The 26,524-nt window shown below is 38.7% G+C and overlaps 2 protein-coding genes across 4 annotated transcripts; one reads left to right on the forward strand and one right to left on the reverse strand.

The window, feature by feature from the left end:
- On the forward strand, positions 1–20,437 carry nectin4b (nectin cell adhesion molecule 4b). Of its 3 annotated transcripts, XM_086082049.1 has the most exons (12): positions 1–116; positions 257–345; positions 4,535–4,735; positions 5,758–5,925; positions 8,459–8,737; positions 9,652–9,769; positions 11,791–11,942; positions 13,182–13,365; positions 13,450–13,525; positions 14,979–15,038; positions 15,145–15,357; positions 16,159–20,437. In XM_086082049.1, the coding sequence occupies exons 2-12, from the start codon at positions 291–293 to the stop codon at positions 16,450–16,452; spliced, it is 1,800 nt and encodes a 599-aa protein (XP_085938175.1). In that variant the 5' UTR covers positions 1–116; positions 257–290; the 3' UTR covers positions 16,453–20,437. The 3 variants fall into 3 exon arrangements, with proteins under 3 accessions (XP_085938175.1, XP_085938182.1, XP_085938189.1); XM_086082056.1 differs by having other exon boundaries at positions 1–345; positions 15,145–15,351; XM_086082063.1 differs by having other exon boundaries at positions 1–345; positions 13,197–13,365.
- LOC147180625 (uncharacterized) lies at positions 20,241–24,545 on the reverse strand. Its single transcript, XM_086082074.1, has 2 exons — positions 23,979–24,545; positions 20,241–22,863 (listed from the first exon to the last, which is right to left on the reverse strand). The coding sequence occupies exons 1-2, from the start codon at positions 24,259–24,261 to the stop codon at positions 22,076–22,078; spliced, it is 1,071 nt and encodes a 356-aa protein (XP_085938200.1). The 5' UTR covers positions 24,262–24,545; the 3' UTR covers positions 20,241–22,075.
- Positions 24,546–26,524: the final 1,979 nt, after the last annotated feature.

Here is a 26,524-nt window from a genome sequence, read left to right on the forward strand (position 1 = left end):
CTTTCGCGAGACTTCTGCGTGTCAACATGCTTTATTTTGTTCTTTTATTGATTACGTGACAATTTACTTCACTTGTTGGTTGTTTCAGACGCCAGAGGACGCGAGTGCTGCTAAAAGTAATAATAGATGAATATATATATTTTTTTTAAATATAACTCACGTGTAAGTGAGACTCACCTGCACGCGCGCCCTCAAAACAAATATGTCAGATTTTAATTATTTAGTCACGGAGGATTTTTTTGTTTTTTTTAAGCAGCTGAATTAAAAGCGGCTTCATTTGTTGAAGCAAGATGGATTTTACTCAGCGAAATGTGAACTTTTCGCCGCTTCTTGTCTTCTTCTTCGGTGAGTAGTGCACGTTGCCGTCACCTACACGACAGTCCCAGTAGACGTCTTTCAAATGTTTCCTTGTAGTCCAATTAAGCGAGAAACTATCACGTTTGTTTTTCTTATTTCGAACGCCATTAAGGATAAATATATTCTAAAAGATCGTATGATCGACTGTGCTTGTGAACTGGTGTGACAAATGTGGCAGGTATCGATTACAATATAGATGAATTGGGGCGCCATTGCAAACATTTGGCCTTGCCGTGACAGCCCAAGACACGAACACGACAAGGCAAACAGTTGTGTTTTTAAATGACCCATTTTTTTTTTATTGTTTAACCAAGTTTGTTACTTATTGATGAGCCTGCTGATTAATGATTACAGCACTGATAAAGGCCAAACGGTAGCTCAGCGTGGGAAAATAACGATTAACAGTAAAGACAAATGCGAGCGTACTTGAACGCACCACAGCTTTGCTGCCACACAGGCTTTTCCAGTTCTCAAACTATTGCCCCACGAATACGATATATATATATATATATATATATATATATATATATATATATATATATATATATATAGAGAGAGAGAGAGAGAGAGAGAGAGAGAGAGAGAGAGAGAGAGAGAGAGAGAGAGAGAGAGAGAGAGAGAGAGAGAGAGAGAGAGAGAGAGAGAGAGAGAGAGAGAGAGAGAGAGAGAGAGAGAGAGAGAGAGAGAGAGAGAGAGAGAGAGAGAGAGAGAGAGAGAGAGAGAGAGAGAGAGAGAGAGAGAACAAATTGGCATTATAATGAGTATTTACATAACAAGATGCATTAAAAAAAAAACACCCAAAATTGTAGCTGATGAGATTTGACAGAGATTGATGGAATTTTACATGTTGGGTTTACATTACTGCCAAATGTGCAATCTGGATTAGATCTGGATTTAACTCGACATGAATTGAATTTATTATTCGATATTATTTGGGATGTTTGGCCACTGATTTATTTTGGCATTAAAAATGTTTAAGAATACCTATAGATGTTGTTGCTTGACTTAGCTTTTTTTTTTTTTTTTTTAGGACTTTTAAGCCCTCAAGCACTTTTCATTATCTAAATCATATTAAACGCAGAACAATATTTATTTAATTGTGGATGTTTTTTAGTACACCAAAAAAAAAACTGCATTTTGTTATGTAACATTTTTTAATATTGACTATTGTTTTTATATGTATATACCTGTAAATACTTTTCTTTTTCTAAGAGTGTTTCTTGCAGCAGCGGTTAGAATAATAAAAAAGTTTTTTCTTGGTGGTGGTGTTGTTGTTTTTTTTGGTTTTTTTTAAATTTTGTTTAAACTTTAGTTTTAGGATATGTTTTACATAAAAAAAAGAAGTAAAATGTACATGTGTCTAAATTTCTTTGAAACTTTCTTCAATTATTTTTTTGATTTTGTTCAAATTCAAGACATTTCTGTTCCCTTTGAAATTAGGCTACAAAAAAAAATGCAGCTTTGACAGAATCTATTCAAATGAGATACACAATTGACTAAACTTGTTTGAAATTAAACAATCAATTAATTTACCCTCAATAAATGAAAAATGTGGTCAAGAAATTGCAATGAACGGGATTTTTTTTTTAAATAAATATACTCGTTTACATTTATTTTAATTTAAAACCAAATCTTTTTACAGCAGTTGTTTGAACTTTTTAACCAAAACCAATTATGCTAATAACTCCCCCGTCCCCACATCCAGTTTATAGTTGATGCAGAGTAATACTCATTCAATTGTGAAATTATTATATATGAATGAACCTGCGTGCCTTATTAAGGATGGCGTTTGACAATGATTGTTGTTGGAATGCTGGATTCTCTCTTTGAATGTTCTAAACTCCTGTTTCCACATTAGTGCCAATTGACTTGTATGCCAATAATCTGAAGGAGAGAGAAGTAAATAAATGAATAAAAACCCACCCCAGCGCTAACACATTTGAGTTCCTTGGCGGAGGTAACCACCAGGTTGACCCGAGTTGAGCAAGAAGTCAAAAGAATGCCACACGGCCGCATTCTGTTCAGCTGCTTTGCCTTTTCCCTCCACGCCTGATGAGACAGACTCAGCAGAATGTAACGCGAAGCACTCGAATGCATCGTTATCAATGCATCAGCAAAGTAAAATAAACACACTCAAAAATCGTTTTTTTTAATGGTATTATTTCCTAAATCACTGTAACAAACTCTGTGAAACACTACAGGTAATAGTTGTTTTTCTAGTTGGGCTGCCACTTTTTGGTGACAAACATACAATTCGCAAAATTCGGAATAGAGCGTATGGGAAGAAGCAATGGCAGTGAGCCACATCCTGCTTCACCACAATTCGTTATCTGACCATGTGTACATTTTAACAGTAAGCAGAGAAGATAAGCACAATGAACAATACAATTCAAGTAAAGTGAAACTAGTCACCCTTTTTAAATGTATTTATTTTTTAAACCACTGTATGACCATTGTGGATAGAGCTGGGCGATATAATAACAATATACTTCTGTATGATGTACAGTAGATGATTTAGGTTATTCTAAAAAAACAAAAAAATACTGTACAACACACTACTATGGCTGCTTACACTTTCTCACTTTTATTTTGAAGTGACATTAAATATACTATTTCCATCCACATCCATCCATTTTCTGAACTGCTTTATCTTAAATATTATACTTTTAATCTTCTAGGCAATTTCTCTCGGCTGACGTAGCCTATCCCATAACTATTCTGGTCCTATTCAGCTTTGTGTGTAGCATTATTTTGTATAATTTTCTGTCCAGATACACTTCACTTTAATAAAATTCCAGCCAGACTGCTGTGAAAAATGTACTCGATCACCAAAGCACTTATTTCTGGTGTTTTACGGATAACATGAGCTGGTTAGCTTAGCAATTAGCATGTCTTCTCTGTTTTTCTGATAATTACTTCTTGTGGTCCCTTCGTGAGAACGATACTTGTTCGAAGTGTATATTATTTGCCGCCATGAAGGCTATGTTTACTGACTTGGGAGTGAAACCGCAACGTTTAGCCACAATAGTAGCCAGCCAACGCTCATTGCTAGCTAGCGCTGCGCTGCAAAGTAGCATCGATCTCACCTTGACCTGCCGACTACACAGGTGTAGGTGATGTAAGCGATTTACTGCCCGCACGTCCAGCCTCAAGGAAGTTTTTTGGAACTGTTCAATAATCAGAAAAACTGAGAAATCTGTGATTCTCAGAGTTTGGATGAGGCGCAAAATGGGAATTTCGACTCTCAAGCTGCAACGCGAAACAACTAAGTTTGTCATGTATGATGATTAGTACTTATTTCAACTGTTGTTCAGTTTGTCACTTTGAGGCAGCTCTGCGGAACAAGGGTAGGAAATGAAAATGATCTCCATCAAACTCTTTCTTATTGTTTGATATTTGAAGCCGATATACATTTGCAGGAAATAAAATGGTGTCAACATTTTTTGTAATAAAATAATAATAAAAACTCCAGCACTTGACTACTTAAATGCCTTCAACAACATGTTTATTAAACAGCTTTTGTGATTTGCAACATGCTAAAGGTTTTTTGTTTGCCATCTGCTTTTGCACCAACTATAACGTCAACTCCCAAATAGCCACTAATTCGCGGGCTAACCATTCACCCACACGCTAACCCCGGGATTACTCCCAAATAGCCGCTAAAAAATGGTTATTAGGTTAGAGCGCAAGCTAACCGTTAGCTCACGGGCTAACCTAATAGTCGTTCATTCGCGAGCTAGCCGGTTAGTGAGCGGGCTAATAGCCGCTAATTCGCGAGCTAACGGTTAGCTCGCAGTCTAACCATTCACCCGCAGGCTAACTCCCAAATAGCTGCTAATCCGCGAGCTAGCAGTTAGCTCGCGTTCTAATAGCCGCTAATTGCTGCTTATTGGCTGTTCGAGCAACCAATCAGATGGTGCTGTGGGCGGGCCAATGCTGGGAGTCTGCTCAGGGAGTCAACGGCTGTTGACTCCCTGAGTCAACAGCCGTTGACTCAGAGCAGACGGAGGAGAAATATTTTAATTCATTTTAATATGTCGGCCATGAAAAAAAAAAGGGCTAATGCAGATATTCATAAAATGCTGAATATCAGCACCGATTATCGGTCTATTCCTCTTTGCAATATATGTATCTTCATATTGCCCAGCGCTAATTGATACTTTAATTTGTCCACCAGCGGCGTGCACCCGAGGCGTCTTCATCGAGCCCCTCCGGCCTGTTACGTCGCAGCGCTCGCTGGCCGAGAGCGCCACCCGGCTGCCGTGTCGCTACCAGGCCATGGTGGGCGAGAGGGTGGTGCAGGTGACCTGGTACAAGGAGCTGCGCGACGGCACCAAGGAGCAGATCATCACCGCCCACTTCTCGGACGGACACACGGGTAGGCAAAGCACATTCAGCGTTATGGCTCAGTCCCTTTTTGAGTTTTTACTGCTTTCCGGTCAGTGATCGAAACTTCATGCTACCAAATGCTCACCAAAATGATCCGAGATGGGCTGCTTCAAGGCAAAATAGTAGATTTTCTGTCTTTTCAGGCATGGTTTCTTTGGGGGTTGAATTTTCCCCGTGAAACTTCTGAAGGATGCACTAAATGTAAATTTTTCTGCAGAATGACCCCAAAATGGCCGACTTCTTGTGTGATTTCAGACATGGTATCGTGAGACTTTTTTTGTGGGTTTACTCATGATAGACAGTCCTTTCAAATGTCATGTTGCCAATTCGGGGGGATGCTACCAAACTAAAATTCCCATTAAAATGACCGTAAAAGGGCAGACTTCCTGTGCCATTTTTAGGCATAGCTTCTCAAGACTTTTTTTTTGTGGGTCTAGTCTACCAATGATAAATGATAATGATAGTAGAAACTACTGTCAAATTTCATGTCGCTATTTTTTTAAATTTATTTATTATTCCATTTGCTACCCAAATGTAAACTTTCATTAAAATGACCTTACAGTGTCCACTTTGAACTAAAATGGCAGACTTTACCGGTACTCTGTCATTTCAAGGATGCTTCCTCATACTTTTTTTTTTTCTGAGTCTACTCATTATAGAAATACCAAATTTCATGTTTCATGAAACTCTCTTTGGTGGCTGAATTTTCTAAAAAAAAATCCACAGAATGCCTCAAATGTAAACTTTCAACAAATTGATCCTAAAATGTCAATTTCAAAATAAATGGCATGTTGCAAGTTTTTTGTGGGTATAATAATGATAAACCTGCCTACTGAATTTTGTGTTACTAATTGTAACTGTTTTCTTGTGCTGAATTTAAAAAGAAAAAATAATCTGTGAGATGCCACCAAATGTAACTTTTCACCAGAACTGTAGATTTCATGTCTTTCAGTTGCATTGTGTGACATTTTTGTCATTTTTTAACTGAAAAATGTTCCTTCCTCCCGTCAGAATTCGGACGCTACGCTGGTCGCATGAGGTTGGAGAGCGACAACCCCACCGCCAACTCTGCGCTACTCATCCCCAACACGGAGGAGTCTGACGATGGCACGTACGCCTGCCGCATCTCCACATTCCCCAACGGAAACTTCGAGAGGCGCATCGCGCTTACCGTGTGGGGTGAGTTTGTCAATTTTTGACAGTTTTTGCTCCGCCCATACTTGTTGCATGTAGAAGCGATGAAGAAGTTACGGATGTTTGTTGACTATTCTGGCCCACCTGCCTAATGGGTAAAAATAGAATAAAAATGCAAAAAAAGTAATTACATTTTTCATATATATATATAATATATATATTAGGGGTGTGCCAAAAAATCGATTCTTATAAGAATCGCGATTCTCATTTAGTACGATTCAGAATCGATTTTAAATGTCCCAAAATCGATTTTATTAAAATTATTTTATACTATCTTCCCTTTGTTTGTGTGTGCCTTTATTGGGAGCGCTGTTCATTTTGTACCCGATTTTGCCACTTAGGGGCAGTGTGGTTCCACACGGTCTGATACACTGTTACGTTGTAGCCATATTAGAGAGTAGAAGGAAAGTCACGATCAAGTTATTCCAATAAAAGATTTTTTTTTTTTTTTCAGCATGGAGCCGTTCTTTTGAGTGATAAAAGTGCCGAAAGTAGAGCACTTATAAGCATTAGGGAGTCAGACTGGAGTAGATCATTACGATTCCTTGAACATCTCTAAATTGAAGCAAAAGTCATTGTCAATCAAATCATTTTGAATAAAAAAGCCTTCTTAATCGAAAATCGATTCTGAATCGAATCGCACACCCACAAATCAGAATCGAATCGTGAGACATTCAAAGATTCCCACCACTAATGTGTGTGTCTGTATGTGTGTATATATATATGATTAAAAAATCATATAAAATTATACAATAAAATCAACAAAAATACATACACAAATAAAAATACATTAATACATAATCCGAATAAATTATTATTATTACATTATTATTTTTTTCTTAAACATTAATAATGGAATGAAGTAACAAAACTAGCAGGTGTCACATTTTGTGCCGAGTTTCTGTTGAATCATCTTCCTCTGTCTTTTACTCCATTCTCCATCCGCGCAAGGCACACAGGGCTTGGTTTGTTGTTCTTTCTAACTTCCTGTTTATGGCCAGAAAGTTTTTGTGGTTCGTGCGTGAATCACCATCGTGTCGAACCAGTTGGTTCTGGAGAGTAAGCATGCAAAAATGTGTTTATGTCAAAATGGCTTGTAATGCACATTTGACCTCGCAACCTTCTTGTTGTCATAGTACAGGCACGTGTACACAAGAAACTTCGCGGCGGATGAGAAAAGTGTCCATTTTATTCTTCATTGATCAATATTTAAAAAATAAAACTGACAATTTCTGTTATCAATACCTCCTCCAAAGTGTTTTGATATTTAACCTGCATTTGTTGGAGTTTTTCCTGAGAACTTGTCTCCTCGCTCACTTATCAAACTCAAACTGATGTTTCACTGAAGGACAGATGTTCTTTTGGTGATGTTGTGTTTGCGCAAAAACTGCCTTTTGAAATTGTGGCCATTAAGTTCAACCCCCCAAAATGTCTGTGCACATGCCTATCATTGTGCATCCATCAGGTATGTTTAACATGTTTTTTTTTTTGTGTTAAAATGTCACAATAAAAGCATGTCTGATACTCCACGATAGACGATGTTGTTGTTATTAGCGTTTTTGCTGCTACCTTGACAGAGGAAACAAAGCAACACAAACACAGCAAAACATTGACTCATGACCGAAGTAATTAAAGCCACTTATAATCAGGACAATTAGTGGTTTCCATTATAGCAGAAACATGTTTTATTAAACTCAAGAAGGTCTATGAATAAATGTTTTTAATTATTTAATAATGCTACCAACCACAACATTAGTGTTCCCATTGAGTCCGAAAATCCATAAAAAATCAGCACATGTAACTCCAAATAATTACAACAAAAAATATATATCTTGGGAAAAGAGCAAAATTAAATTGGAGATATTAATGCAATTAATTTGATACACAAATGTATGTATTTGATAATTTTACATTTTTTATTTTAATGAAAATGTTTTGAACTGTATTAATTTATTTAAATTATTTTTTGTTTAAAATGTGACATTTTTTGTATTTCTTAAATTAAAAAAAATTAGTAACTAATGAAATAATTACAAATTCCTTCAAATTTCCTCATTCGCCTTAAAGGGTAAATTTCTTGACAATAATATGTTCTATGCAGCCCCACACGGTATTTTGATTAATATTTAATTTCTGGAATTTGAGTTCAGCAGCAAAATCCACCTGTTTATAAATTATCCATCTCGGGTGGCGGCCATTTTGTCCCTTGCTGTCAACTGAAAATGACATTACAGTTGCTCAAAGCTCAGGTAATGACCAATCACAGCTCACCTGTTTTCTGACGCTGAGCTGTGATTGGTCGTTTCCTGAGCCCTGAGCAACTGTGATGTCATCTTCAGTCGACAGCAAGTGGCAAAATGGCCGCCGCCCGAGATGGATAAAAACGGATGGATTTGGCTGCTTAATTGATATTCCACAAACGTAATATTAATCAGAATGCCATGTTTAGACTCATGGGTCACATACAAAATATTTTTGTCAAGATTTTTGGGGGTTTGACTTCCCTCTTTCCGTCCAGTGCTTCCCATCGCCTCGCTGGAGCCGGTGGTGCTGGTGGAGGGCCAGTCGTTCCGCGTGGCAGCCTCGTGTCGCGCCGTGGGTCGCCCGCTGCCCACCCTCTCTTGGGACACCCCCGTGCCCGGCCAGGTCCAGAACCGCACCAACGAGGGGGGCTCGGTCTCCAGCTACTTCTCGCTGCACCCGCTGCGCAGCATGAATGGCAAGCGGCTGGACTGCCTGGTGCGCCATCCCGGCCTGGAACGCCCGCGGAGGATCGCGAACCAGCTGGTGGTGCACTGTGAGTACGCCTGCCATGCTTCATGAACAGCACGGCGATGACGTGGGAGCAATCCGTGCTTTGGTGGAGTTGATGATGCAAAGGAGTGGACAAATAATGAAAAATATGGACTACAAAATGGCTCATCGGTGTGGTCACTTGTCGCTCGGCAGAATCTTTTGTTCTGTATCCTGTTTGCCCATATTTGGAAGTGGTTGCTTAGGAGCCTCCCAGGAAGTAGCTTTCGTCAATGGTTGGTTTATTGCTGTTACAGTGACTTGATTTGGATGATCAATAGGACCCTTGCAGCTGAAGCCAGAAGGCAGCCATCTTTCGTTGCCGCTTTTACTAACAACTTTTGTTGCTGTTTTTTCAGCTGAAAACACTTATCAGTGCGTGTTTTATGCTAGGATCCCTGTCTGGAGTCATAAGAGCCCCACAAAGAGCAAACTTCACTTTTTGCATCGGCCATTCAGAATACATTATCTCAATATTGTGACTCAAACAGGTTAAACGTAAAATGTAATGAAAAATTGTGAATAAAGATTTTTCTTTTTGATGTAGGTGAAGATTAGACGATGTGTCAAACTGCCGCAGTATAGCGCCAACTACTGCCAAGGAGGACTTTATGTTATTTTTTTTGCCTTAAGTATCTGTTGTCGGTATCGGCATCTTCCTTGAGTACCAAATACCTTAAAATAAGGCCAGTATCAGCCTGATACGATACCTGCTTTTGGCACTCGCCCATCCCTAATTAAATATAATTATATAGTCCTGCTATATCGTAGATTTTCACCTATTTCTCGTTTGTCTGGAACATCCTCCATGGAAAAAAATGGGGATTAAATACTTTGGATTTATTTATTTTTTGAAGCGTTTGTTTACATATCACTTTGCATTGTGACTTTGTGTGTGTGTGTGTGTGTGTACATCAGATCCCCCCGACGCCACCATCTCAAGCAGGACGGACGACTGGTTTGCAGGTCTGGAACAGGCGGCGCTCACTTGTGATGCCACCGGCTTCCCCGTCCCACAAAACATCACCTGGACATGGTGGGACACGCACACATATCGCACTAACACACACTTAACTCATTCACGGCCTTTGAAAATTTATTTGAACTATTTTTATTAGTTAAAAAAAAATCCACTTTTGTTAATTTCTTTTTAAAATATTTTCTTCTTCTTTTTTTTTAAAGAAAAAGAAAACATTATTAAAAATTAGGGGCGTCAGCCCAATTTTTTTTTATTGTAATTAATCGCATGACTTCACTAGTTATTTTTATTATTTAAAAAAAAGAAAAGATTATTAAAAATTAGGGGCGTTAGGCGATTAAAATTTGTAATTGTAATTAATCGCATGACTTCACTAGTTAACTCACGATTAATCAAAAATTGTACATCTGTTCTAAATAAACAATAAAACAAAAGTTCTGGGTTTTCATACTCTTTGTTATTAAAAGTGGGGAAAAATCGAATATAAATAGTTCAAATGAATTTTTGACGTCTATAGCCGTCAATGGCAGTGAATGAGTTAAAAATAAATGTGTCATAATACTCCTCAGTTAGGAAAAGACAAGAGGGAGTTTTTTTCCCGTCTTCTCACGAGCTGGAGACAAGCGCTAAGCGCTTAATCATTACACTGCTCTTTAACTAGCACTGTCAACATGCTAAAACACACATTAGACGCACACATAACATAAATAATATAGGGCGGGATAAGTTTCCATACATAGGAAAATGTATCATCCACATTATTTTGTGTTTCAGACACCCATATATCATAGGTACAGTACAGGGGTCAGCAAAGTTTACTGTCAAAAGAGCCATTTTTGGCCAAATAAATACAAAAAATCTGGAGCCGCACATTTGAACATTGTGATATGTGTTAGTATATATATGTACTGAGGGGAGGGCCCAATAGCTAATTAGAGAAATATGCTGCATCCAATTCATTTCCTTATTTTTCATACATTTTTAGACTTTGTTGCCTTTCTGTCAAATTTCTGACATTTTTGGCAATTTTATGGACATATGGTAACTTTCTGCCTTTTTTTTTCTTTTTGGGACATTTTATGTCTATTTTTGACATTTTTTTCTGCCTTCTTTATTATACATTTTCGGACATTTTTTGGGCAATTTTGTTGACATGTTATGGTATTTTTTTATTTTCTGCCTGTTTATTTTATTTTTTTAAATCTCTGACATTTTTGGCAATTTTATGGTAATTTTCTGCTTTCCCTTCTTTTTTGGACATTTTATGGTCATTTGTTGGACATTTTTAGGCAACTTTTAAAACGTTTTTATCTACTTTCTGTCTCTTTTGTCAACTTAAACATTTGGACGCATTCAAAATTGTTTTACATTTTTTAATGTCAGGTTCAGGCAACCAAGAACATTTAATAAACAACAAACAAGGAAGGAAGACAAGAGACTTCAGTTACATTCACACTGCAGCTCAATTCCGATTTTTTTTCACAAGTATCAGATTTTTTTCTGATACAATCTATTCATTTATCAATAAAGGAGCCTTCCACGAATCTTTATATGATCTGAAGGCTTACCTCCTCCACCTGTGTCTCTGTTATACACTGCAGGTTATGTGGGATTCAACCACACGAAACGTGAGCCGACTCCATTTTGGGCTTAGGTGGGGTTGTTGGCAAGCAGGGGGGGGGGGGGGGGACTATTAAGGGATATGTGTGGTGAAACTGGGGGGGGGGAACCTGATCCAACCGTCTCCATTGTGTGTTCTTTCATCGCACTAAACAAACATTTAGAGGGAAGTGGCTGAAGGTTTTGTGGTTCAGGTTCGCGCACTTTGGCGGTTACAATGCACCCAAACAATAATATTAACACCTCCAAAAATAGGATTTTGTCGCTGAAATAATAATAATAACAGCCATACATTGAGTGACAGCAAAGAGGGGTGGAGCATAGGAGATGGACGAATATTGACATTATTATGAAGATGACACAAGATGGTGGCATTTGAACAGAAATCCTCAACACTTAAAATGGAAGTAATGCATGCCGACTGATTTGCATTGTTGCCTCCTCGATGGCATGCGCAGGAAGGGCGGAGCTCTGCCGGACGGCGTGACAGCGTCGGGAGGACGTGTGACGTTCGGCCGAGGCCTGCGTCTGAACGACAGCGGCCTGTACCAGTGTGCCGTCAGCAACGACGTGGGCGTGGTCAAGGCCGACTACTTGATGACTGTGACTGGTGAGTGTTTTTGCTTTATTTAAATTTTTTCATGTTTTAACTTAAAAACAATGTAATAATAAATGAATGAATTTAAATAAAAAAAAATAATAATTTTTTTATTAGCATTTAAAGATTATAAATGAAAGTCCTCAAGTCTCAGGGGCATATAATTGGACAATTATGATATAAAAAAAAAAGTAAAAAAACACAGGCACCTTTCTGTTGGTTGTTGTGCTGCAACTTTGCCACCTCCTTGTGGTGAATCTCACTAACTACTGTTTGCTCACTAGCATTAGGCTTTGGCTTGTACGCTATTTAAGCCGTTTCAGAAAGGTGCCTGTGTTTTGTTTTGAAACTTTTTTTTTTTTAAATCATAATTGTCCAATTATATGCCCCTGAGACTTGAGGACTTTAATTTATAATCTTTAAATGCTAATAAAAAATAATTAAATGTTTTTATTACATTTTTTATTTAAATTAATTCATTTATTTTTACATTGTATTTTCTTAATTTTTTCAAATTAGAATATTTCTTTAAAAAATGATTTATTTGAATTCTGTTTAATATTGAATGTATGAAATTAATTTACTATATATATCATATATTCCCACTTTTGTTAACAAGAGTATGAAAACCTAGAATTTTTTTTATTGTACATTTAGAACAGATATAAACATTTGTGATTAATCGTGAGTTAACTAGTGAAGTCATGCAATTAATTACAATTTTTAAAAAAAAATTGCATGTCGCCCCTTATTTTTAACTATCTTTCTTTTTTTTATGACCTTATGGCAGTGAATGAGTTAATTGTTTTTTTTTATTTAACTTTAATTTATTCCATTAATGACATGATGATTTTTTTTAAAATAACGTACATTTATTTATAAATTATTTTTTAAATTGCAGTATTTAAAAGGTATTTTGATTTTCAATATATAATTATGGAAAAAAATTATTTGAATTAGATTTTATGAATTGTATTTTTTGTTAATTTTATGACATGTCTTGTATTGTGATTGGGTTTATGAAATAGTTGTTAAAATATACGTATGTTTATTTTATTTTGATCAAAATTTGTGTAATAGTTTTTTAAGTGATGATTTAATTATTAATAATAATTATTATTATAAAAAAAAAGAAAAGAAGTATGGTATTTTATTTAAAAAAATCTGTCATGAGAGCATGCGAGTGTACCTAATGAAGTGTCCACGGAAGCGTGCGTCGTTCCCACGTGACCGAGTCACTATGTCTGTTAGCGTCTTTCCTTGCAGCGAAATCTCAACGCAAGGATACGTTGCCGTCCGACTCCTCCACCCTCATCATCATCATCGGCGCCTCGGCCGGCGCCGCCGTCCTGGTCATGGCCCTCGTTGTCCTGCTACTTGTACGCCATCACCGGCGCCGCAACAAAAAGCTGGAGAGGCAGCTCGGCGTCAAACTGTGAGCCACATGAGAAATACGTAGAAAGTCATGCTGAACATTTTGATGCAAACTGCTGCTCTTGCTGTTGCTCTTTCTCCTCAGAGAGGAAGTCAACAATTTGTCCCGTCAGGCTTCCTTTAGGAGGCTCAACTCTGCCGGCTCGGATCCACGAACACAGGTACGCACGCATGGGAAGTGATTTGCGTATGGCGATTCGTCCACTCTATGCAATATGAATTCAGATACCACTTTAAAAAAAAAAAAACTTGTTTTATTTTTGTTTTTTAATTGTTAAAAGTAGGGGTGTCGGGCGATTAATATTTTTAATCGTAATTAATCGCATGACTTCAATAGTTAACTCATGATTAATCAAAAAATTGTATCTGTTCTAAATGTACATTTTAATATTCTTGTTAACATAAAAGTGGGAAAAATTTTAAACTAATAGAAATGTGGCTGCATATTTTAGTCATTGATACAGTAATTTCATAATAATTAATTAATAAAATTAAAAAGATGTACTGTACTGTAAAAAAACGAATGTGATATTGATTTGTGTTGAGGTCATTTTTTTGCCACCAGACGGCATAATTGCATTTGTAAGACGTTGGTGACAGCTCAGTGCATTTTTATTTTCATATTAAGAGCTAGCTAATCTTTAACATGAAGTAACTTGTGAAATTCTGCACATTTTTAGAATTGTAAAATACAACGTGACCACAGTCTCCACAAATATATGCATTATTATTAGATTTATTACGGCAAAATTTTGACGTGGACGTGTTTGCTGCGTTGCGACTGGAATTCCCCCAGTGCAGGCTTTTCAAGTAAGGGGCGGTCATTAACTCATTTACTCCCAAAAACGTAAAAATAAGTTCTATTTGAAAAGTTTTAAGTGTCCCAAAGACGTATTTATATGTTTTTATGCTGGCGCATACAGAAGGCTTTGATGCAGTCTCTCAACTGCAAAGAACGATTGTAGAAAGGGTAGTTATTACAAAAAACGGCCAGCAAGTGGCAGAAGAGCAAAGGAGATGAACCAGGGCAATGATGAAAAAAAAACCACAATTACAATTCTAAATAGTTTTATGAATCATGATGAAACTTAGTTATATTCTAATGCTAATTGCTGCATTTCCAAATTAAAGAAGATACTTTGATCTTTCTTTTGGTAAGTTTCATGTTTTTATAGCAATACAACACAATATTCTATGGGCCTTGCAAAATCAGTCAAAATCCAGTAGACCAGCCGGGAGCGAAGGGGGTTGCTTCAGTGAAAATGGCTGGGAGTGAATGAGTTAATCACCCGTTAAAGGAACTTTAAATCAACTCAAAATTAACACACTAATTTTGACACCCCTAGTTAATAGTATTCTCTTTAATCACTATTATTTTTGTTATTTCAATTTGACTGATTTAGATTTTTTCTTTTTCAATTTGTCTTTTTAAATCTTGCTGGATTTATTACTTTGCTTAAAATGAAGTTTAAAATTGATTTTCCCCACGTACCTTATTTTTTCCTATATTGAAATTAAATGATTGAAATAAATAATTAGTCATTTACATTTTTCTTACTTGTTTTTAAATCCCCAAATGTTCTGTGCCTAACCCATGCCATTATTTGTTCCCAGTCTGAAGACTACGCTTTGCTCAGATCAGACAGCCATATGAAAAATAGCCAAGTGTCTCTGGTCAGTCTCCCCCATGCCTCATCCACCTCCATTTTGACTCTTAATAATGATAATAATAATAATGTACGGTATTCATTCAATGGCCATTATGTCCGCTGGCTCGCAGGAGCGACCCATCTACAGAGGCAGCCAGTCCACCCTGGGCGGCAAGTGGGCACCCATGGGGAGTTTGGAGGCAGAGGGGCCAGGGTCGAGCCGCCCCGTCGTCTGGCACGACGAAGGTGGTAACGCCATGGTGGCCGTGAGCGACTTGGAGAGGGACGACTCCAGGAGGAGGGTCAACTCCTACCAGAAGAGCAGCAACATGTCGCTGGTACTGGTCAGCATCTGTCGAAAAACATTTGCACGTATTCGAGGAGTAATATGTGATTTTTTTTTTTTTCATTTTCATTTTGTTAAATGGAATTAAGTGTAAAAAAAAAAAAAAACAATCTGTAGAAAATGTAGAAATTCTTTATACTATTTATTGTTTTTTTTATGTATGCCGATAAATGTTTATTTTTCTTTCTTTTTTTTAAATTGAATTGTGGTAAAATGTAAAAATAGTGAAGTAAATCTTTATTAAAATTGAGTTTAAATACTACTTTTTGGTATTTTTAAATCCACTATTTCTTTCATTTAATTTAACCAATCATCTACTGGAAGAATATGATAACATATTTTATTAGGCAAGGCAAAATTAAAATTAAATTAAAAAATAACTTAATGTTTAAAATAAAAAAAAATTGTCTTATGCTTTCCCCCCCCATTTTATTTATACTGTCCACTGGGTTTAAATAAGAATAAAGTGCAGTTTAACGTTGGGGGAAATTATTGATTTTAGTTTTTTATATTTCTACTTGATTTCCATTAGATTAAAGTTGAATTAGAAAACTATACAAATGTCTTACAATTTTTTTTTCATAATTTGAGTAAGAATCAACATGTTATAATTGTAGAAAATGTTTATTTAAAAAAAAAAAGGGGGGGGAATGTTGTATTGCATTATCTATATATTTTAACTCATTCACTGCCATTGACATCAAAAACAAATTTTTACTGTACTGTCAATGAATGCGTTAATATGTATCGTACTGCAAATATGTATCTATTAAATGTTGTTGTGTGCATATACTTGCAGGATTCTGGCCTTCCATCATCTCTGCTTCCTTTGAAAGTTCAGCCGGACGACGCCGCGGGCCCGAAATACCCGCCGGACGTCTGCGAGGTCTCCGCGCCCCCGCCGGAAGAGAACTGGCGTCCGCCACCCCCGTCGCCGTCCCCTGTCGACGGGCCGGAGGGCGAGGATGACGGCGGCCAATCGTACCAACTGTCCCAAGCGCTCAACAATCACTTCTACTACAGCAACGGCGTCCTCCGGCCGCGCCCGCACGCCAACGCCATCCTGTTGCACCCCCACGGTCAGATCATCTAAGGCCACATGTTTCCCTTGTGCGTAAGTCATAAAATATGATATCATATTTAGTGAAAAATATCAACACAGACAGACTCTTTGAAGAATCCGCATAACTTTAAAGTGCACAAGCCATGTGCGGGAAAAACACAAATGGGAGAACATAGCACATAATACTTTTTTTTTTTATACATGGGAACCTTTTGAAAGTTACTGCATCTAAGGATCCGCTGTTTCCATCGAAGGAACTTTCCTGATGAACTTTTGGAGGACCATAATGAACTGTTGTGTCATTTTAGTTCCCAGGGTAATTGATCAGGCCCCAAAAAGCAGCTTGACAGAAAATCTGCCAACAGGAACATTACCTCGGAATTAAGAACTTTTGGAGGACCATTATGTGTTTACGCTGTGGGACTTATTCTATTGAGCCCCAAAAATGAATTGGTCCACAAAGCTTTTGGAAAACTACCCGTGACGGAAAATCCATTTGCACCGGAACAACTCCCCCCCCCCCCCCCCCCAGAACTTTCAACTTTTGGAAGACTGTTGCGAACTATTCTGTACATTTTGGCTGCAGGCATATCTGACTCCAATCGGATTCCTCCTCAAATCAGTTTTTTTTTTTAGGGCTGACTGTTTTTAGCAAGTGTCCAAATCCGATTTGGCCCTGTTCAGACTGAGCCACATTGTTCACCCGTCTGACAGGTTGCTATAGCAACGACGTCGAACGGAGGCGGCGCCCAGCTCGTGTAGTGTGTGTGATGCGGTTTTCTTTTTTAACGACTATATGTCTATGACTACGGCTGGGAACAACTGACAGGGTAGCGAGACCGCGAGTCAGCGCGAGTATCATAAACTAGGGGTGGGAACCTCTGGGTAACTCGCGATACGATATCCGATACAATGCTCACGATAACGATGATCTCACGATATGGCGATACCGCGATTAGCGATGTATTGGTCAGGTAATAAATCCACGATAATCTACGATAAAACTAAAGACATAAATTGATGTTTTTTCAATGAGAAATTAGTTTATTTTTGTACCATCACAGAAACAAAATAATAAAACTGGTGTCTTCCTCACAGTAAGTGTATTTTTTTAAACTAATACAAATGTCTTCTTAACTCATTCACTGCCATCAATTATTTTCTTTTTTTTATTAAAAATTAGGGGTGACAGGCAATTAACTTTTTTAATTGTAATTAATCTTATGACTTCACTAGTTAACTCAAAATTAATCGCAAATTTGATATCTGTTCTAAAGTGGTTTTCATACTCTTGTTAACAAAAGTGGAAAATAATGTTAAACTAATAGAAATAGTTCAAATGAATTTTCAACGTTTATAGCCATCAATGGCAGTGAAAAAAAAAAAAAAAAGATTATTAAAAATTTGGGCCGTCAGGTGATTAAAATTAAAATCGTAATTAATCGCATGACTTCACTAGTTAACTCACGATTAATCACAAATTTCATATCTGTTCTAAATGTACAATAAAAAAAATCTAGCTTTTCATACTCTTAACAAAAGTGGAAAAAAAATGCAAAACTAATAGAAATAGTTCAAATGAATTTTTGACGTTTTTAGCCGTCAATGGCAGGGAATGAGTTAACAGAGACCGCTTTATGTGAACAAATTTGTGTCTTTCTTAAACACTATTGTCATGCAATAGTTAATAATAATAATTTTTGTGTAACATTGCAAAAGTAAATAAATAAAATTACTTGAATATTACAAATCCAATTAAATCAATATTAATATTCCTCAGAAATTGTGTGCTTCAAAAAGTCGAACCATAAAATATGTTTAAAATGTTACGCAAAACTGAGTCAGTTGCTGGGCAGATAATAAATGTCTTACACAAGTAAAAGTAAGCTCATGAGTCTTCTTCGCCTGAAGACTTGCATACATTTCCCCGCCACTCTTATGAGGTGCTCCCCCTAGCGGCCTGCCAAGTAATTGCTCAATAAGTAATGAACAATGGAGCCGTTATAGTGGCTGTATATTAACTACAAATATCGCGATACTTGCGTAGGTGTATCGATAATCTATCGGGAGACAAAGTATCACTATTTATCGCGATATCGTCACACTCCTAACTTAAACTGTCACTTTATTTCCGGTTGAGCACGACAGGAGCCGGCGGGGCAGTGGAGCCCGGCAGCGCGGGCGCATTGTTTTTTTTTGCACGCATAAAGTGACGTCACGGACAGTCATATCCGTTCGGAGTGTTTCGAGCCGATCAGACTGAGACGCATCTTGTCCGAATCGGATATGAAACTACCTCCCGCATGTGGTTTCAATCCGTCGCGCAAAAATCGGATTTCATTTGCTTTGTGAATGTTCAGACTACAAAAGAGCCATCCACTTTCAATCTGGATGGGCTAAAAATCTGATTTGGGCTGCCAGTCTGAACAAGGCTTTAATTCCAGAATCGGTTTTCTGTTGGGACACCAAAAGGGCCTTGCCAGGTGCTTCCGAGAGGTCGAGGAACTAGGGTGACCAGATTTTCAAAATTCAAAACAGGACACAACAATTTTGCGGGAAATTACAAAATTCATCGCTCGTCAATCTTAGTCAAAGGTTGGGGAGGTGGGAGTATCGCTAATGCTAAATGCGATCATGAGTGACGGTCCAACCTTTTTTCCCCTGTCCCCGACTGTGCCATTTACGTCGTGCCCGTCACGCATTTTAACATTGGAAATAATATACCGCTAAAAAGTAACATGCCTTGTCTGACTGGCTAGTGGCGACCACAGTGGATAGTAGGACTACATTTCCCATCATTCTTAGATGCAAAAGCAGGAAGGAGTTATAGTTGGTCAACGCCTGCCACCTGCGGATGTGTCCGTGGGTGACTACGACCGATGAAATTCAAATGAAGAACTGTTAAATTCCCTTTTAATTGGGTTATAGTATGAATTGCAATGACAACTGTGTGATTGACCTACACATGGCAAAAAAAAAAAAAAAAAAGAGAGAGAAATGGGACGGAACCTGTGTAATATTGGTACAAGAGGTTGGTGAAATCCGTGGGGACGCAGGCTAAAAAATTCATGACGTCTGGTCACCCTGCCAGGAACCTTTTGGAAAATTGGTGTAGAAGAAGATGCATTACTTTCAGTATGGGAGAACGGGGAACTTTTGAAGGAACTTTGTGTTTTTGAACTTCAGAAGCTAGTGTCTAAATTCAATTCTGGGGTCATTTATCGGGTGAAAAAATGGTGTGGGTAAACCCTTTCGAGGACCATATCTCATGGAAACCTTTTACTTCCAGAATCTGCATAAATAGGACGAGGAAAATGAGTGACAGGTGTTCAATTTGAACCTGTTCAACTTTTATGGATTCACATTAATACCTCCATTACATACTGGCACCTTTCACTATTGTATTATTAATTGCCGATTTTTACTGTTTACACCAGAAACAAATAAGGATTAATTGTGACCTGCTTGTGTCACACAGATGGTGGGAAGGTCAAATGCACACGAGGCCAAACTTGTTTAATTGCAGTGGGTATGTTTGACTGTTTTACTATTAATTGTTGTGTTCAATGACAAGTTAAACTGTTTACTTTTTCATGAAAGCACAACATCGATTTCAATCATTCATGTAAAATTCTGTATGTAGATAAAACTACTTTTCAAGGAGGGAATGTTTTACTGCTAATGCTAATGAACTCTGTTTTAAATTTAGCTAGGCTAGCTGTTAAGCTAACAACTTTGTTTTAAACTTCGCTACCACAGGAAGTCTACCATTTTGGTTTGAAGCTGCCATTTTAGCGCTCTCTTCCCATTGCTACCGAATTTGAACACTGGACAGAATTGCGGCAAGTTTGGGTTTTCATCTTTGGGGACAAAGTGTAGCATGGCGATGAATTGTGGCACCGCACCATCAAAACACCCACAAAGCGTACATTTTAGGTTCATTTTTGCACCATTTAAATCAGTGGGAATGTTATTAATCTGTCCCACACACTCAAAATAAACACAATTTCTGTGATGTTTTTTTTTAATATTGAAAACAGCATTGCATTCTAAAATATAAATAAGAAAAAAAACTGCTTTTATGAAACATAATTGAGTTAAAAGCCCCATACACACTTTGCCGCCGGTACGAGCAGCGGCTCTTGCGGGAAATAATCTTAAGCGACTGTTGTCATGTGGCATTCTCTTTGGCGCACAAGCACTGACTGATCAGTGAGCCGCATTTCCGCAGTTGTAGGAACCGAATTCTGTGCCTCTTTGAGTTTCAGGTCTCAACATACCAAGCGGGATGTCAGCAGTCGGGCAGTTTTCGCCTGATTCAACTTTTTACTACTCATTACCTAATGTCCTAGAATTGCTAGTTAGAACGTTCCCTATGTTGTTTCTAGACTACACTCTTCAGCTGTAGCGTATTCGTTTTTACAAATGATTGTGTTTCAAATCTTTCGCTAAGTGCCGCTCACGGCTTGCTTTTTAAGTACCGTTAAATTTGTCTCGGTGAAAGTTAGTAGCATCTCCAGCTAGCTTAGCTTAACCCAAAGTGTGGCAGCTCTCTCATCGCCACACCGCGAAGCAGTGATTGTGAGTGTAAAGTGCCGTAAAAATAAAAAAATAAAAGGGTCGTATAATAATAATTGATTCCAAAAAGATTCTTTAGTTGACAGCCCTTTGTCACGCGGACCAATCACACGTTGTTTAGGCAGGACGAAACCAATAAGCGCCGTTGGGGGAGCGGGCAAACAAACTGAACAGACGAATGGATGCTGTAATTATGTTCTCGCAGAATTGCTCACCGTTTCTTTGTTGAATATGAACAGCGAGACGAGTTTCGTGCATTTTAATCTGATAAGGATATTAGCGTGCTCCCGCCCTAAAACGAGACGGAAGATGAGATTTTTATCCGTTGCCTTGATTGGTCAAAACAAAATGTGCAAAGATGCCGCCTCGTCCAATCAGCTCGACGTATTGTACAGCAAACTCCGCCTTTCCTGAACGGGCCTGCCTAGTGAAGTACCAGATTGATAATGTTAAGAACTCCCTCGAGTGAATCCCAATTATCAATCTGGCTGGCGAGGTTACGTCACTGTTACCAGTGCTGACATTTGGCTTGATGTGTTGAGACATTTACAGCTCTTCAGAAGCAACAATTGATTCAAAACTGGTATGTGGCAACATGCCCAGCCCTGCGAGTGAGAGCCAAGTCGACACCACTATAACATTGACACTTTTCAGTTTTTTTTTTTTATTAGAACAATTCACTGTATTGGGAGCCATACTGAGGATTAATTTACAGGAAAATAAAGTTAGCTGTAATACGTGAAGAGCAGCGTCAATGTCAGAAAGCATCATCGGTGAAGCCAAGCTATATTTGGCCAGGGAAAAAAATTGTAAACATTTGGTTCCCTGACAGATTTCACCCTATTTGCTCCTTTTTTTTTTTTTTCCAGTTGTATGGCGCAGTGGAGGGTCCAAAGCTCACCCAAAACCCAAATCAATAGCCGCTAGCAAGTTCGGGCACTTGTACTATAAATGTTGTACGTTACCAAATTCAAAGCACGTATATTTGACAGATGGCCACCAAATTGTCAGGAAGTTTTTGTTGTTTATTGTGGTTGCAATACACCAAGTTCTTATTTCTCTTGCTCTTGGAGGGTCAGTGAGGGCCCAAGGCGTCCTTGTGCGTGCGCTGGTGCGTGCGCAGGTTACTCCTCTGCGAGAAGGCCTTGCCGCACACGTCGCACGTGTACGGCTTCTCGCCCGTGTGGATGCGCTGGTGGATCTCCAGGTGGCTGGCGCGGTCGAAGCTCTTGCCGCAGAACGGGCAGATGTACCACTTCTCCTTGACGCGTCGCCCAGCCACTCCTTTGCCCAGCCTCGGATCATCCAAAATGCCGTTGTCCGGATTTAACTTCGCCAAGAGGAAGGAGTTCCGCCTCTCGGCAGGTTGACCATGGGGATGAGTTTGTCTAAAAGCCACCGGAAGCCTCAAGTGACTGGACGGGGCGTGTCTGGCGTCGGTGAGCAACCTGTCGGAGGAATTATCAAGGATGTCCAAGGCATTCTCGATGAGAAGAATCTCTGAATCGACATTCTGCTGATTGGTGGTCAGGATGTAGTCCACCTCATCTGCGGTGTCGCTGTCGCCCACGGAAATGGACGACCACATGCGACTCTCCTGATCCTCGCCGGCGACGTCCGCGCCTTGAGCCGACGGCCCGTCGGCGGGGGCCGAGTGCTCCGAGTCCGTCGACTGCTCCACAATCATCACGTCGTCCTCGTCGTCCTCTCGCTTGAGGGGGACGTCTTGGTCAGCTGCTTCGTTGTCGCGGGTCCGCTCATTGGGATTCTTTTGAAGGGGCAGTGCTGCTCCATGATTGGCCGAGGACTCTGCTTTGTCTGCGGTGCCCTGCTCGGATGTCAGTACGACGTCGGTCGCTGAACCTGAGAGGATGTAAATGCTATACATTGAACCAGATGCAATAGGTGCAAATTTGTGATATATAAAATATGGATCGACCAGTTATCGGATGGGCTGATTATCTGTGTCGATATTTGGCATTTTAACTCATTCACTGCCATTGACGGCTATAGACGTCAAAAATTCATTTTCACTATTTCTATTTTTTTTTTCCACTTTTGTTAACAAGAGTATAAAACCCTATAATTGTTTTATTGTACATTTACAACAGATATAAAATTTGCGATTAATTACTATTAAAAAATGTTACTCACCTGACACCCCTAATTTTTTATAAGCTTTTCTTTCTTTTTTTAAATCGCGTCAGGCGATAACATTTTTTAATTGTATGACTTCAATAACTAACTCACGATTAATATATATATTTTTTTTATATCTGTTCTAAATGTACAATATTTTTTTCTAGTTTTTCATACTCTTGTTAACAAAAGTGGAGAAAAAAAGTTAAACTAGTAGAAATAGTTCAAATGAATTTTTAACGTCTATAGCCGTCAATGGCAGTGAATGAGTTAATGAATATCGGTATTTGTTTTTACAAATCTGAATCCAACAAAGCTGGCATCTCACTCAACAGCGAATGCTTGCAGAGTTAATACATTTGGGGTGTTTGTGTCAGTGTTTCAAGAGTTTTTCTTGTTGCAAGGAAATTTTTGCACATTTTAAATTTTTTGAAACGAACCATGACGAAAACGGTTTGCACCCTGAATAAACTGACGAAAAATCAACATTCGCCACCTTCGCAAAAGCTTGCAAGGGAGAGAGAGAGAGAGAGATAGAGAGAGATACGGGCTAACGCTTTAGCTAGGGAAATCATTCCGAATTTTCCCTCTACGGTTGCGCTGCAACGCCGCTTTGTTTACATTCGGAATCTCCTTGACGACACGATGGAATGACAAAGTCAACGTTCAATAGGCATTGAACTCAAATGTCGTGTCACATGCACAGGAGACATAAACAGCGCGCATGATGACATAGTTTGGGCACAAATGGAACCTTCGTGAAGTTTAGAATGATATACACACACACACAGGTCGTTACATATATATAAACATCTTAAACTAGCGAGGTGTTTACTTACCATCATCGTTGGTAGTCGGAGTAGGCGGCGGCTGCTCATGCTGCTCCCCACCGGAGGAGCCAAGCGTCGCGAGCGACACACTCGTGTCGCACCGCTGGTTCTCCAGCAGCTTCCTCTCCAGGTCTTCCACCTCCTGCTCCCTGCGGCGGAGCTCGGCGTGGACCAGGGCGAAGGCGTCCTCCCACAGCTGCGCGATCTCCAACACGGCCGCCTGGGCGAGCGTCTCCACGATGGAGGCTAACTTACTCTGGAAAGCTGCGCCGTGAGCCGATTGCGTCGACATGGCGGGTGGTAAAGTATTTTAAAACGCGGAGCAGTTACTATTAGTGTTATCTTGTGTGTGTTTTTATTACTATTATTATTATTAGCGGGCCCCCTGACGTAGCGAAAACAGCCTGTAGTGTAATACAACAGAAACAGGAAGTAATCGTGGTCACGTGACGTAAATTTACGGCGACAGCGAGAATACAAAATACAAACACGCAAAGATGACATGGGGGGTATTCCATCAACGCAGCTAAAGAAAGCAAGGCTCGTGCAAAAAAAAAAAGAAGGAAAAAAAGCGAGGCTGGAGTGAACACCATCTCCGAATAAAACGCCAAGTCCTTCCACTAGTGATGGGCAGATGAAGCTTTTTGAACACTCGAAGCGTTCCATCAATTTGGTTCACAAAAAGGTTCTGCTCGTGAGGCTTCAAGTGCACACAAACCCCCCTGGTGGCCGAAATAAAAACTGTAATTTGAACTACTGTCCTTCTGCCTTTTTGCTGTCTTGCAACAGTGTTGTTTTAGAAACGATTACACATGCTTTAGTTGCCAATTTGTATTTTTATTTATTTACCTGGAAGTGAGTAATATTTGTTTTGTGTATTATTACTCTGGGCATTGTTGTTTTTTTTATTAAGTTTTTAACATACTGAAGTTGCTGAACTGTATGTTTGTAAAAAAATAAATAAAAATAAGGAACATGTTTGACTTGTGTGTTACACTCATGCAGTTAATCAGTTCAATACTAATGTGTGGGTAATGTCATGTTATGAAAATTTGTAATCCTGAAGGAAATATAATAATGAGGCATTGATTGCGTGTAAACTGAGGTAATGGGGACTGTGCTTACGGATACTGAAGTGATGGAGATTGTATTTATGAGTACTGATAGTTGTAATGATAGATGAATGGTTAACAAATGTGATTGTTGTTGTACTTCAATTGCTTAGCGCAGAACAAGCACTTCACCTTGCAATGCAAATGACGTGAATTTTCAAAGTAACGCGTCATTGCATTAGTGTTGCCAAACTGAGGATTTATGGCAACAAGTTGGCAAGTAGCCTATAAGAATATATATGAAAAATAAGACTAAATAGGTGTCGAGCTGTAAATATGTTGCCCACCACTGTAGCCGCCTGAAAAAAGACTGAGGCCACTGCCACAGGTGGAGGACTTCCACCTGCTACATTCACATCAGCAGATCATCTGGCGCTCTGGGGTGGGCACTGATTGAGGGAATATTGGGGGGAACCCTGACTAATGTGGGTGGGAAGGCATTTTTTATGTGACTAAGTTGTTGTTGTTTTACCTCTTTTTATGAAAAGCACTTATAATGATAATAATTACAAGGCATCTTGGAGTTGCATTTGATGTGTGACTTGAAGACTTCTATATGAATTAGTTTAATTAAAGCGATTGATTTTGTAAACAGTGAAAATGGTGAGATATGATTTTCATGGACTTTTTCTTTTTATTACATGAAATAAGTGATGCAAGTCTGCCCTTTAGAGTAGTGTGCTAAATTACATTTTATAAAAAAAACGAAATGTGCCGAAATGTCATTAATCAAAGACAATGTCATACATAAGAAAATATACCATTTCATGTGCTACACAAGCGCAGAAATCCTAACTAAGCTTGACAGCTAACCTGCTCCGGAGCATGGTTACTGAATTGGCATTCACATAAACCACGTTGATGCAATGGAACACTGACTTAAAATGAGCTAGGTTTATTGAAATGAGCCAGCCTTTTCCGCAGCATAAATGACCATGGTTACTGAGTGGGAATTTATATAACCCACCTTGATGAAACGAAAGTCTGATAAAAATGAGCCAGGCACAGCGAAATAAGACAGGTTTTTCCTTCTTTGTAGATATATGTGACATATTGCTTTGCTTAATGATGCTGAATCCTTAAAACAGTCAAATGTCGGAGCTACAGCTTTTCTTTTCTTTTCTTTTTAAAGGTGAGCGTAGTGGTGCCTTCTGGGTTTGTCCACCAGGTGGGGTTGTAGTTACACTCGCCACCTACATCGAGAATGCCTACATCAAAGGCTCGTTTTGTTTTCACTAAATGTCCATACTTTAACTCTCAAGTAACTAACTGTTCAAGTAATTATCATCCCGTTCAAAAATGAGTATATAGGTATTTTATTAAGCGAGGGGGAAATGCAACCTCCATATTGTATAACAGAAAGCAAAACACAATAAACACAAGTCATACATGTTACATATAAACATGTATTTTTTATGTGCAGTTATAAAATATTACAAAGCA

The sequence above is a fragment of the Leptonotus elevatus genome, chromosome 1, assembly GCF_054856555.1.
Source record: "Leptonotus elevatus isolate MCC_2025b chromosome 1, RoL_Lele_1.0, whole genome shotgun sequence".
Taxonomy (NCBI): Eukaryota; Metazoa; Chordata; class Actinopteri; order Syngnathiformes; family Syngnathidae; genus Leptonotus; species Leptonotus elevatus.

Excerpts from the sequence above, each read along its gene's own strand:
- nectin4b (XM_086082049.1), top strand. The coding sequence starts at position 291 with ATGGATTTTACTCAGCGAAATGTGAACTTTTCGCCGCTTCTTGTCTTC. Across the intron at positions 8,738-9,651 it reads GAACCAGCTGGTGGTGCACT|ATCCCCCCGACGCCACCATC; the intron begins GTGAGTACGCCT and ends TGTGTACATCAG. Across the intron at positions 15,039-15,144 it reads AAAATAGCCAAGTGTCTCTG|GAGCGACCCATCTACAGAGG; the intron begins GTCAGTCTCCCC and ends GCTGGCTCGCAG.
- LOC147180625 (XM_086082074.1), bottom strand. The coding sequence starts at position 24,261 with ATGTCGACGCAATCGGCTCACGGCGCAGCTTTCCAGAGTAAGTTAGCC. Across the intron at positions 22,864-23,978 it reads TCCGACTACCAACGATGATG|GTTCAGCGACCGACGTCGTA; the intron begins GTAAGTAAACAC and ends ACATCCTCTCAG.